The 12,261-nt window shown below is 46.7% G+C and overlaps 1 protein-coding gene across 1 annotated transcript in view; it reads right to left on the reverse strand.

Moving 5' to 3' along the window:
- Positions 1-853: 853 nt before the first annotated feature.
- The window catches only part of LOC131955454 (uncharacterized), a 49,069-nt gene continuing 37,661 nt past the window's right edge, over positions 854-12,261 (reverse strand). Inside the window, exons 3-7 of the mRNA XM_059319593.1 lie at positions 9,885-10,063; positions 9,178-9,328; positions 8,111-8,437; positions 3,901-4,032; positions 854-3,629 (exon numbers count right to left, since the gene is read on the reverse strand). Of these exons, the coding sequence (XP_059175576.1) occupies positions 978-3,629; positions 3,901-4,032; positions 8,111-8,437; positions 9,178-9,328; positions 9,885-10,063 (3,441 nt within the window). The 3' untranslated portion in view covers positions 854-977. The remainder of the gene's footprint in view (positions 3,630-3,900; positions 4,033-8,110; positions 8,438-9,177; positions 9,329-9,884; positions 10,064-12,261) is intronic.

Below are 12,261 nucleotides of genomic sequence, written 5' to 3' on the forward strand. Positions count from 1 at the left end.
TTTGTTTGGGTTGTCAGCATGAACAAATCACATTGTTTTGTTTGTTCTACTTGATTTAGTTTTCTATTGATCTCTAAATTCACTTGTCTTGGGCTCCCACAATGTTGACCACCCGGTTAAACAATGTTGACCACCCGGTTAAACAATGTTGACCACACGGTTATCTGTTCTTCAAGACCTGACCAGTGTCCACCTTGTGTACAGACATTGTTGCCAGCTAATATGACAAGTGTTGGCCAGGATTTTCCTTAGAGATTTCTCAGGTCTGAGACTAATCCTCTTCATTATATTTGTAGGACAATAGCTCAAGGTCTCATTCATTATATTTGTGGAGCAGTAGCTAAAGATTTAATTCAATATATGTTTAGGACAGTAGTTAAAGGTCGAATGTCACTGTTCTAGACGTTAGACATGTGGCCACAGTTCTAGATGTGAAAATGAACATTCGTGTATTTGGGATATTAAATGGAGTAAGTAGTTGCATTTCTGTAGAATTGTATCTAGATTTCATTAACAGAGAAGATCCATATATTCCATAAACAGCAGACACACACTACGCTAATGTTTCATACATACACACACGACAGCACACACATACACCTCAATCACAGCACTTTACACTACCACTCACTGTACAAATGTAACAAGTCTGCACACATACACACTGCCAAACCATGGCTTGCACACACACAGTCCCCAATCATAGTATAACATGTTTCCATATAGCACCAGATGCTCAACACACACCGATTGACTGCCCACACACACACGTCCCCAGTCATAGTATAACATGTTTCCATATAGCACCAGATGCTCCACACACACAGTCCCCAATCCTAGTATAACATGTTTCCATATAGCACCAGATGCTCCACACACACCGATTGACTGCCCACACACACACGTCCCCAGTCATAGTATAATATTGTCTCCATATAGCACCATATTCTACTCACACACCGAATGACTAGCCGCAGCTAAACCAGTGTCTCCATGTTTGTGGCCTCATCCGAGTGCATTGAACTTAGGCCGGTATCTGAATCATTGCTGTCCTCTACTTTCGTTTTCCCATGCCCGCCTATGTGAGTGGGCATCAGACTGGCATGCACGTGTTTTAGCTGATCTCTGTTGTTTAACACGGGAATTTCTTTCAGGTTAACTGTGTTGAACCACCTGGTCTGATTGTGTTGACTCTCTGAGGCCTGAGTTTTGGCGTAGTAATACGAGTTGTGGTTACTTGGATATTGATTGTCAACGTGTTTTTCAGTAGTTGGGTACGTGTTTTGGTGGCTGATTACGCCCCCGTTGCTAGATATTCCGTTAGGTTTCCGAGAGAAATTGAGTGCCTGTTCATTGCTAGTCTGGGAGTCGATGAACATGGTTAATCCATTTCGACTGTCCAGCTGAAATTTGGCCTGATCGAAACGGTATCCGCCATTGTGTGGGCCGTGGTGGGGGTGGGGTGGTTGTCGACCGCTAGGGAGTGTTGATGTCGAGTTTGTAAACCCGTTTTGAGCTGAGTAGCCGTTCTTAACTAGAGCAGAACCGTTGTTTGTGCCGTGTTTGTCTCCGGCTCGCTGGGGTCTGGTGTCTTCAGATGGTTGTTCCCAGACACTGTTCTGCGACAAGTTTGGGTGGTTGCCAAGGGGAACTTGTCCCAGCTGTGTTGACAACCCAACAGGTGAGGACTGAGTTTTGGGGGAGGGGCTCCCACTTTTGTTCATTTTATTGGACAATATATGGTACAAAGCTCCACGCTCCGATATATCAGCGCCGACCTGTGCTCCGTTCAAATCTTTAGCATGAACGTGACCGCTAGACTGATTAATGACGTCATGGCTAGACTTAACTGACCTTGAACTTTGTAAATGAATTCCGTTTTGAGTTGCTAAAGGCTTATGGTTAGCTGGCTCGATGATAAAAACGTCGTCATCTTCTGACCAGGTACGGTCAGTCACTAAACTTTTCGATGCGTCGCTCAAGTTAGCCCCCATAGATTCCCGACGACCGTTGAACAATGTTGTGAGTTGTTTCCCTTGTGTTTCTCGCCCCGCGCTTGGAGTGACGTACCTTGAATTGTGGTTGACGTTGTGTAAATCTCTCTCATCTGATTGGCTACTATTTATAAAACCATGACCGGAAAACTGACTCTCTGACTTTAGAGGACGGGAAGAATGCGGGTGAGGGTTGAGGTGGGAATCTCTCCCTCTATGAGTATTATCCCGTGTTGATAAAAAAGATTTGTTTTGGTGGCCGGGCGAATCAACAGGAGACTGCGGACCAGATTCCTGTTTTTGAACTGCCGCTGGTGTGTGGACACACAGCTGATCCCGGTTTGTGTAAAGCCTGGTCCGTTCATCCGTCGTCAGCCGCCTGCCAATCGGGCCGTTTGACGTCACTTGTTGGACATTGTCCTGTGTGTTTGACCTCAACCTTTGCTGCTCGCTAATGCCGCGTGTAAACACGTGACCATCCAGGCAGGGCTGCCCGTTGCTGGGACGGCCGTGTAAGGCTAGCGACTGGTCGCTATGGTCAGCTGGCTCGGTGTTGACTAAAGTTCTCACTCGTGGATTATCCCCCGTGCCTGTGGGGCGCTGTGTTTGACCGGTGACGGAGTTGGCGCTGTTGTTTCTAGGCACCGGTGTCAATTGTTTCTCGCCGGACTGCGAGGTTGTCGGTCTAGGCTGACCAAAGTCCGCGCCATTTTGTGTGTTTGAATATGGAGTTTGTGCAGTTTTCTGTGACGTAGTCAAAAGTTGCGGTCGTCTAAAAATTTGCGGTGGATGACTTTGTAATGTGTTACTGATATTTGTATTTGTCGTGAATGAAGCAACCTTTATTGGATCTGTTTCTGATAGATAACCAGTGTTGTGCTCGTGGGTGGTAGAGTAGCGTCCCCTGGTAGGGTGCGATGTCTCTAGACCGTACTGATTGACCACATGAACGCTGTGCGGTGCCAGACTTGGAACTCTGTTGTTGACACCCTCCGTGTGTTGCAGTCCTGGGTCCCGCGGCGGCGCGTACGGTCTGTCTGCCGACCTGGACCTGGCTTTGATTGGCGGCGGCTTGCCGTCCCGTGCCCTCCTGACGGGGGGTCGGGCATCTCTGCCGACATCCTCCTTCAGCTGCTGTCGTCTGCTTGTGTCCCCTGGTGCCGTCTCACTGGATGAAGTTCTGGCCGGCCTGCTGGGGTCAAAGACCGGCCTGCTGGGGTCAAAGACCGGCGCGTCTGACTGACCACTGTCTATGCTGGGAGGGTGGAATCGTTCTGATATCGTGTCTGAAAACGTCACGGTTTTTTTCTGAGGAAAACCGCCGGCAGGACGACCGGCAACGTGGCCGGCGCTGGCCGGCGATTCAGTTCCCAGGACCCGCAGGTTGACATAGTCTCCGTCAGATGTGTCAAGGCCACAAGGGTCAGGTGGAGAATATTCTGGAAGGTTAGAATGTTCGGATGAGCCGGGTCCTGCTGAGGCGAATGTTCTGGTCTGGTGTTGGGGCGGCGAGTGTTCTAGAACATGGCTGGGTCTTCTAGGGTGATCTGAACTGGTCCTCTCCTGGTTGGATGGCCAGTTGACTTCCGTGAAGGTCATGTCCTTGACCCCGAGTCTTTCTTGGAGTTGTGACAGCTGAAATTTTAAAAAGTTGAATTTAAATTTGTAATGAGTGAAAAGGTTCATTAATTTTACTTCATCAGTGAATTTAAAAATGTAATTTAAAAAATAAACGAAAGCTAATTAAACTTTTAAAAATTTCAATCAATTCTTTGCTCCACAACTAAGCACGCGGAAAATGAGTGTGATGTTTACAATAGCGAGTGATGATTGGATGGTTTTGGATATAAAGTGAGCACGTTAGAGTGTGCCAAAAGCTGAGGTGACCGAATCTTCTAGCACCAACCTCCTGAACAAGCGAGCTCTCAAAGATCGCCTTCTGCTCCAACTGGTGGAGGCAGACGTCCATCTTCCTGTCCAGCTCCCGCTCGTTGTACTCGTTGGTCACGTGCAAGGTCACCGCCCGGATCATCTCCGTCTATGGGGGGAGTTCAGGTTTACATCAATTGTGTGTGTGTGTGGGGGGGGGGGGGGTTCAGGTTTACATCAATTGTGTGGGTGTGTGGGGGGAGTTCAGGTTTACATCAGTTGTGTGGGTGTGTGGGGAGTTCAGGTTTACATCAAGTGTGTGGGTGTGTGGGGGGTCAGGTTTACATCAATTGTGTGGGTGTGTGGGGGGAGTTCAGGTTTACATAAGTTGTGTGGGTGTGTGGGGAGTTCAGGTTTACATCAATTGTGTGGGTGTGTGGGGGTCAGGTTAACATCAATTGTGTGGGTGTGTGGGGGGTTCAGGTTTACATCAATTGTGTGGGTGTGTGGGGGGAGTTCAGGTTTACATCAATTGTGTGGGTGTGTGGGGGGAGTTCAGGTTTATATCAAGTGTGTGGGTGTGTGGGGGAGTTCAGGTTTATATAAATTGTGTGGGTGGGTGTGTGGGGGTCAGGTTTACATCAATTGTGTGGGTGTGTGGGGGAGTTCAGGTTTACATCAGTTGTGTGGGTGGGTGTGGGAGAGTTCAGGTTTATATTAATTGTGGGTGTGTGTGTGGGGAGTTCAGGTTTATATCAAGTGTGTGGGTGTGTGGGGGAGTTCAGGTTTATATCAATTGTGTGGGGGTCAGGTTTACATCAATTGTGTGGGTGTGTGGGGGAGTTCAGGTTTACATCAGTTGTGTGGGTGGGTGTGGGGGAGTTCAGGTTTACATCAAGTGTGTGGGTGTGTGGGGGAGTTCAGGTTTACATCAATTGTGTGGGTGTGTGGGGGAGTTCAGGTTTATATCAATTGTGTGGGTGTGTGAGGCTCAGGTTTACATCAATTGTGTGGGTGTGTGGGGGGGGGGGGGGAGTTCAGGTTTACATCAATTGTGTGGGTGTGTGGGGGAGTTCAGGTTTATATCAATTGTGTGGGTGTGTGGGGGGGGAGTTCAGGTTTACATCAATTGTGTGGGTGTGTGGGGGGAGTTCAGGTTTACATAAGTTGTGTGGGTGTGTGGGGAGTTCAGGTTTACATCAATTGTGTGGGTGTGTGGGGGTCAGGTTAACATCAATTGTGTGGGTGTGTGGGGGGTTCAGGTTTACATCAATTGTGTGGGTGTGTGGGGGGAGTTCAGGTTTATATCAATTGTGTGGGTGTGTGGGGAGTTCAGGTTTACATCAATTGTGTGGGTGTGTGGGGGGAGTTCAGGTTTATATCAAGTGTGTGGGTGTGTGGGGGAGTTCAGGTTTATATAAATTGTGTGGGTGGGTGTGTGGGGGTCAGGTTTACATCAATTGTGTGGGTGTGTGGGGGAGTTCAGGTTTACATCAGTTGTGTGGGTGGGTGTGGGAGAGTTCAGGTTTATATTAATTGTGGGTGTGTGTGTGGGGAGTTCAGGTTTATATCAATTGTGTGGGGGTCAGGTTTACATCAATTGTGTGGGTGTGTGGGGGAGTTCAGGTTTACATCAGTTGTGTGGGTGGGTGTGGGGGAGTTCAGGTTTACATCAAGTGTGTGGGTGTGTGGGGGAGTTCAGGTTTACATCAATTGTGTGGGTGTGTGGGGGAGTTCAGGTTTATATCAATTGTGTGGGTGTGTGAGGCTCAGGTTTACATCAATTGTGTGGGTGTGTGGGGGGGGGGGAGTTCAGGTTTACATCAATTGTGTGGGTGTGTGGGGGAGTTCAGGTTTATATCAATTGTGTGGGTGTGTGGGGGGGGAGTTCAGGTTTACATCAATTGTTTGGGTGTGTGGGGGAGTTCAGGTTTACATCAATTGTGTGGGTGTGTGGGGAGTTCAGGTTTACATCAATTGTGTGGGTGTGTGAGGCTCAGGTTTACATCAATTGTGTGGGTGTGTGGGGGAGTTCAGGTTTACATCAATTGTGTGGGTGGGTGTGTGGGGAGTTCAGGTTTATATCAATTGTGTGGGTGTGTGAGGCTCAGGTTTACATCAATTGTGTGGGTGTGTGGGGGAGTTCAGGTTTACATCAATTGTGTGGGTGGGTGTGTGGGGGAGTTCAGGTTCTTGGTTTACATCAATTGTTTGAGTGTGTGGGGGTCAGGTTTACATCAGTTGTGTGGGGGGGAGGGAGTTCAGGTTTATATCAATTGTGTGGGTATGTGGGGGGGGAGTTCAGGTTTACATCAGTTGTGTGGGTGTGTGGGGGTCAGGTTTACATCAGTTGTGTGGGTGTATGTGGGGGGGAGTTCAGGTTTACATCAGTTGTGTGGGTGGGTGTGTGGGTGGGTGTGGGGGAGTTCAGGTTTACATCAATTGTGTGGGTGTGTGGGGGAGTTCAGGTTTATATCAATTGTGTGGGTGTGTGAGGCTCAGGTTTACATCAATTGTGTGGGTGTGTGGGGGGTTCAGGTTTACATCAATTGTGTGGGTGTGTGGGGGGAGTTCAGGTTTATATCAATTGTGTGGGTGTGTGGGGAGTTCAGGTTTACATCAATTGTGTGGGTGTGTGGGGGAGTTCAGGTTTATATCAATTGTGTGGGGGTCAGGTTTACATCAATTGTGTGGGTGTGTGGGGGAGTTCAGGTTTACATCAGTTGTGTGGGTGGGTGTGGGGGAGTTCAGGTTTACATCAAGTGTGTGGGTGTGTGGGGGAGTTCAGGTTTACATCAATTGTGTGGGTGTGTGGGGGAGTTCAGGTTTACATCAATTGTTTGGGTGTGTGGGGGAGTTCAGGTTTACATAAGTTGTGTGGGTGTGTGGGGGAGTTCAGGTTTACATCAATTGTTTGGGTGTGTGGGGGAGTTCAGGTTTACATCAATTGTGTGGGTGTGTGGGGGAGTTCAGGTTTACATCAATTGTGTGGGTGGGTGTGTGGGGGAGTTCAGGTTCTTGGTTTACATCAATTGTTTGAGTGTGTGGGGGTCAGGTTTACATCAGTTGTGTGGGGGGGAGGGAGTTCAGGTTTATATCAATTGTGTGGGTATGTGGGGGGGAGTTCAGGTTTACATCAGTTGTGTGGGTGTGTGGGGGTCAGGTTTACATCAGTTGTGTGGGTGTATGTGGGGGGGAGTTCAGGTTTACATCAAGTATGTGGGTGTGTGGGGGAGTTCAGGTTTACATCACTTGCGTGGGGGTGTGTGTGAGGAGTTCAGGTTCTTGGTTTACATCAATTGTGTGGGGGTGTTTATATCAATATTCAGGCAAGTGTGTGTGTGAGAGGGGTGAGGTATGTTTACAGCAACATTCAGGCAATTGTGTGTATGTGATGGATGAGGTTTATTTACATCAACATTCCGGGTATTGTGGGGGAGGTTTGTTTACATTAACAATCGATTGTATTGCACGGATTACAAAGACATTTAATGTTCAATTTTTGACGTCCTTCTGTTAGATAGCATTCGTTGTATATGTGTGTATAGAGATGTGTAGCAGAGATGTGTATATAGGATGTGTAACTTAGATATACTGATCTAAAAGACAATGTGCATATCGTAAAACAAAGTTTACCCACCTCAACATTTCATATTACATTTCCTTAAACCACCACCCTTCATTTTATGTAGTACTTATAGATTCCCCCCCCCCCCCCCCCCCCCCCCCAATAAATCTTGGGGTTTACAACGAGAAAATAACTTGTTAAATTTGTATTTAAACAGATGTATAGCCCTGTGTGTTTGAACAAATGCAACTGTTCTAAATTTAACTACAACATTACCACTACACTACTAATAAACCATCACTCTCCCCCTTCCGACACTGCCCCTACATGTTTAACATACCACAACTATTTTACAACATATGTTCTCTAAGTGTTTAACCATTAATCCATGTTTTGAATATATCATCTATATAATGTTCAAAAGATGGTTCCTACTGTGTTTAGCAGACTATCCTTAATGTGTTTAATACAATATGATAAGACATATTAGAATTGGTGCGATTATATTATATCCGAATTTCAATGTTTTATGAAATACTTAGCAAGAAAAGAAAAAAAACGAAGCCTAACTTTCCAACACTATACAACTATTGGACTACTTTAAATAAATGTCCCTCATTACAAATGATTCACACACTTGTTCCATTTACGGGATTTGAACCAACGCGATACAACTTACTCTCGTGTCCTCTAGCTCTGCGTCTGTTTCTCCCTCCATGGCGGACTCCAGCCCCAGCTGGCCAGATAAACGTTCGACTTCCGGTTGTATCTCTTGTATCTTGGCCATCTCCTCGGCCAGCCGGCGCTCCACGTGGGCCAGGTCGTCAGACAGGCGCGAGATCTCCTCCAGCTCGTGCTGGGAGGATTCTGGGAAGATCTGGCTGAGGTCACGAAGGTCAAGGCTACTGAAGCAGTCGAGGCTACTGCTGCTCTCGCTGCTGTGGCTGTTGAGGTAGGAGTTCTGGACGTAGTCCATGCCGTTTTGCTGCACGCGGTGGTTGTGGATCTGTTGACACACAAAAAATTGTCCTTTCGTGAAATATTTTTTTCCATTTTTTTAGTCTAAAAGTTAACATTATAGACATTTGTTCCCACACAATTATCATGTATATACATTTATTTATTAATGTGATTGCGCTGTCCGCTGGTAGAGCATACCCGGAAATCTCGAGTTCGAATCCCGGGTTCCCGTCGGTAAAACGTCCCTGAGTCCACCCAGCTCTGATAGGTACCTGACTCACGTCAGGCGGCTGGGCATGTGCTGACCACATTATCCCTTCATATGCCGAGATCACCTGCCCCGTAGACTCTCAGGTTTGAAAGGTTACTTAATTAACCTACGTACTTTACGTGTAATCATTAGGTAATTTTAAACATAGGATTATTTCAGTAAAACGATACAATCCAAAAAAATACTCGTCTGGGAAAAAACAGTGCTACCAAGGCTGGGTTTTCTATTTTACGGCTTTCAACTTCAACAAATTCTGGCTTGGATTTTCACCCCACTTGTGGTTATTTTCGTAAGAAAAATGAGTTTACTAACCACCCAACCAATGTTTACAAACCACCCAACCAATGTTTACCAACCACCCAACCAAGGTTTACAAACCACCCAACCAATGTTTACAAAGACCAGCAACAATTGTTACCCAACTGTCACGTGTACGTCAAGCACTTAACAGTCACGTGGTCACCTGGTCACGTGACTGTGACGTAGTGAAATAAGGGGCGTGGCATGCTACTGACCTTTGACTCGTGACGGTCGATGAGGCGGTCCGTCTCGTAGATCCGGTCATTGATGGACTGGATCTTCCTCTCGTGGCTGACCACTAGCTTGACCAGCTGCTCCAGTGGCTTGAGGCGTGAGCACTCGTCACAGCCACGCTTGTTGTGGCATCTGAGGAGAAGGTGGTTAGAGGTGGTTAGAGGTGGTTAGAAGTGGTAACAAGTGGTTAGAGGTGGTTAGAAGTGGTAACAAGTCGTTAGATATGGTTAGATGTGGTTTGAGGTGGTTAGAATGGGTTAGAGGTGGTTAGAGGTGGTTAGATGGGGGTTAGACGTGGTTAAATGTGGTTAAGTATGGAGGTCAGGCATAGGGACAGAGATGTTTAAGTTGAAGGGGCCGAACGAGTCGAGTTAAAGATACCCCCCCCCCCCCCCCCCAGGCTTTATTATACTACATATGAACTCAACTATTTTACAAACATAATGACGTCGTCTTGCACCTAAACCTACAGGTAACAAAAAGATTCCCTGTGGTGATTTTGTTTTAGAACTTCTGGTAAAAAAAAATTCTAAAGATGATGACTAAAATAACTCTCAACATATGATAGGCCATACATATTTAGTAGCACCTTCATCATACAACAAACACATAAACGGCTAGATTTGCCGTTAGGAACCAACGTTGGTGAACGAGTCACATGACCGGCTACTCCAGGACCCGAGCCTACCTGCAGCTAGTGCCGTGTCTGCCCTTGTGTCTGCTGGTCTTGCGGTGACGCCTGCGACTCCTCAGGTACAGGCTCGACTCCCCGGGAAGGAAGTAGTCGTCTAGACTGCGCATGCTCAACTGGACGCTGGCCTGATCTTGACCCCATGTCGCCCAGATCTTCAAGATCTTCGTCCTAGCCTGGGGAGGAAAAGATCATATGGTAGGGTCAGTTGTTGGTTAGAGTAGCTACATGACATTAGGCAACAAGAGTAGCTACATGACATTGGTCAACAAGAGTAGCTACATGACATTAGGCAACAAGAGTAGCTACATGACATTGGTCAACAAGAGTAGCTACATGACATTAGGCAACAAGAGTAGCTACATGACATTGGTCAACAAGAGTAGCTACATGACATTAGGCAACAAGAGTAGCTACATGACAGTGGTCAACAAGAGTAGCTACATGACATTAGGCAACAAGAGTAGCTACATGACATTAGGCAACAAGAGTAGCTACATGACATTAGGCAACAAGAGTAGCTACATGACATTGGGCAACAAGAGTAGCTACATGACATTAGGCAACAAGAGTAGCTACATGACATTGGTCAACAAGAGTAGCTACATGACATTGGGCAACAAGACATGACATTGGTCAACAAGAGTAGCTACATGACATTAGGCAACAAGAGTAGCTACATGACATTAGTCAACAAGAGTAGCTACATGACAGTGGTCAACAAGAGTAGCTACATGACATTAGGCAACAAGAGTAGCTACATGACATTGGTCAACAAGAGTAGCTACATGACAGTAGTCAACAAGAGTAGCTACATGACATTGGTCAACAAGAGTAGCTACATGACAGTAGTCAACAAGAGTAGCTACATGACATTGGTCAACAAGAGTAGCTACATGACATTAGGCAACAAGAGTAGCTACATGACAGTGGTCAACAAGAGTAGCTACATGACATTAGGCAACAAGAATAGCTACATGACAATGATAGAGAGACGATATATATTTTTAATGTGTAAAACCACTCAATTTTAAAGATCGCTCTATGTCAAATCATTCACCTCAGCTTTTAGGTAAAGTGGTAATTGCCAAATTAAACCCCCAAGCTTCAAGCTTAAGTGGTTATTTAATTAATTCAGAGTGTCAAGATAATTTCATTAATCCCATTTTTTTTTAAATTTTTACATTTATTCACTATCATTGTTTTCTTAATCCTGTCATGTAAAAAAGATTAACAAAAGACAAGGAAAGATAAGCGAGTAGGGCAGGGTAGCTCTAGGTCTGGGAGATTAAATGACGTACGACATTTCGGGTGGGCGTTGGAGAAGCGAGAAAAGACGCAAACAACAGCACACAAACTGAACAAAACGACGGCCAACTAGATTGTTGACCTCAAGTGCTTGATAAATACAAGCGGACGGTTCATTGTGTCCTAACCCCTCCCACCCCACCCTGACAATAAAGTGGGCCAAAGTCGGTAGGATGGCAGGACAATGGGACTCTTCCCTGCCCATGTCGGTGTGCACGGGGCGACGACAGATCACTTCCCTCCACAAACACCGTACGGGACATAGTCAAGTCATCCAGACAGGCGCGACGAGATACGACTTGAGCGCCGTCTAGTTGGTTAATTGGACCTATCGTAAGGCCTCGTTATCTACGGCTGTGGGAAGTCTTATCGTAACCCACACAATTTCAGACGGGGTCGGGAGCCATCGTGTCTTCTGGCGACCCCCACAATTTCAGACGGGGTCGGTAGCCCTCGTGTCTTATGGCGACCCCCACAATTTCAGACGGGGGTCGGTAGCCATCGTGTCTCATGGCGACCCCCCCCCCCCCCACAGTATCAGAGGGGGTGGGGGTGTTAACACTTAACACACTTCATCAATTTTATAGATGTCAAGTATAATCTCGCGCTGAATTGTTAACAAAAGGGAGGTCTGGCGACGTTTTCTGCCACAGAAAATTTTAGTTCTATTTAAATCTGGAATCATCAGGCATGTGCTACTTACTTGAGTCACGTGAGAAGATCTAAACTTGAGTCACGTGACACGACCTAAACTTGAGTCACGTGACACGATCTAAACTTGAGTCACGTGACAATCACAAAGCCTGGGTAACATCCACAGAAAACACCACTTGCTAAAAGCACCTCAGCACGGATTTACATTCTGTGGTGTAGGCGATGTGTGTCGACACCTACCACAGCGATGAAGATCAAACATTTAGATCAACCACTCGCCTCTAATGCTTGACCCAAGGCCACGGACACCTGTGTGTGAGCAGGTTCAGTCCCACAACAACGTCACGTGACCAGGTCACGTGTGTCCCAGGGTGGGGTTCGTAGTCAGACGACGTGTGTTCCGGGGTTGGGT

The sequence above is a fragment of the Physella acuta genome, unplaced genomic scaffold, assembly GCF_028476545.2.
Source record: "Physella acuta isolate Inbredline_101_S28 unplaced genomic scaffold, ASM2847654v3 ptg001066l, whole genome shotgun sequence".
NCBI lineage: Eukaryota > Metazoa > Mollusca > Gastropoda > Physidae > Physella > Physella acuta.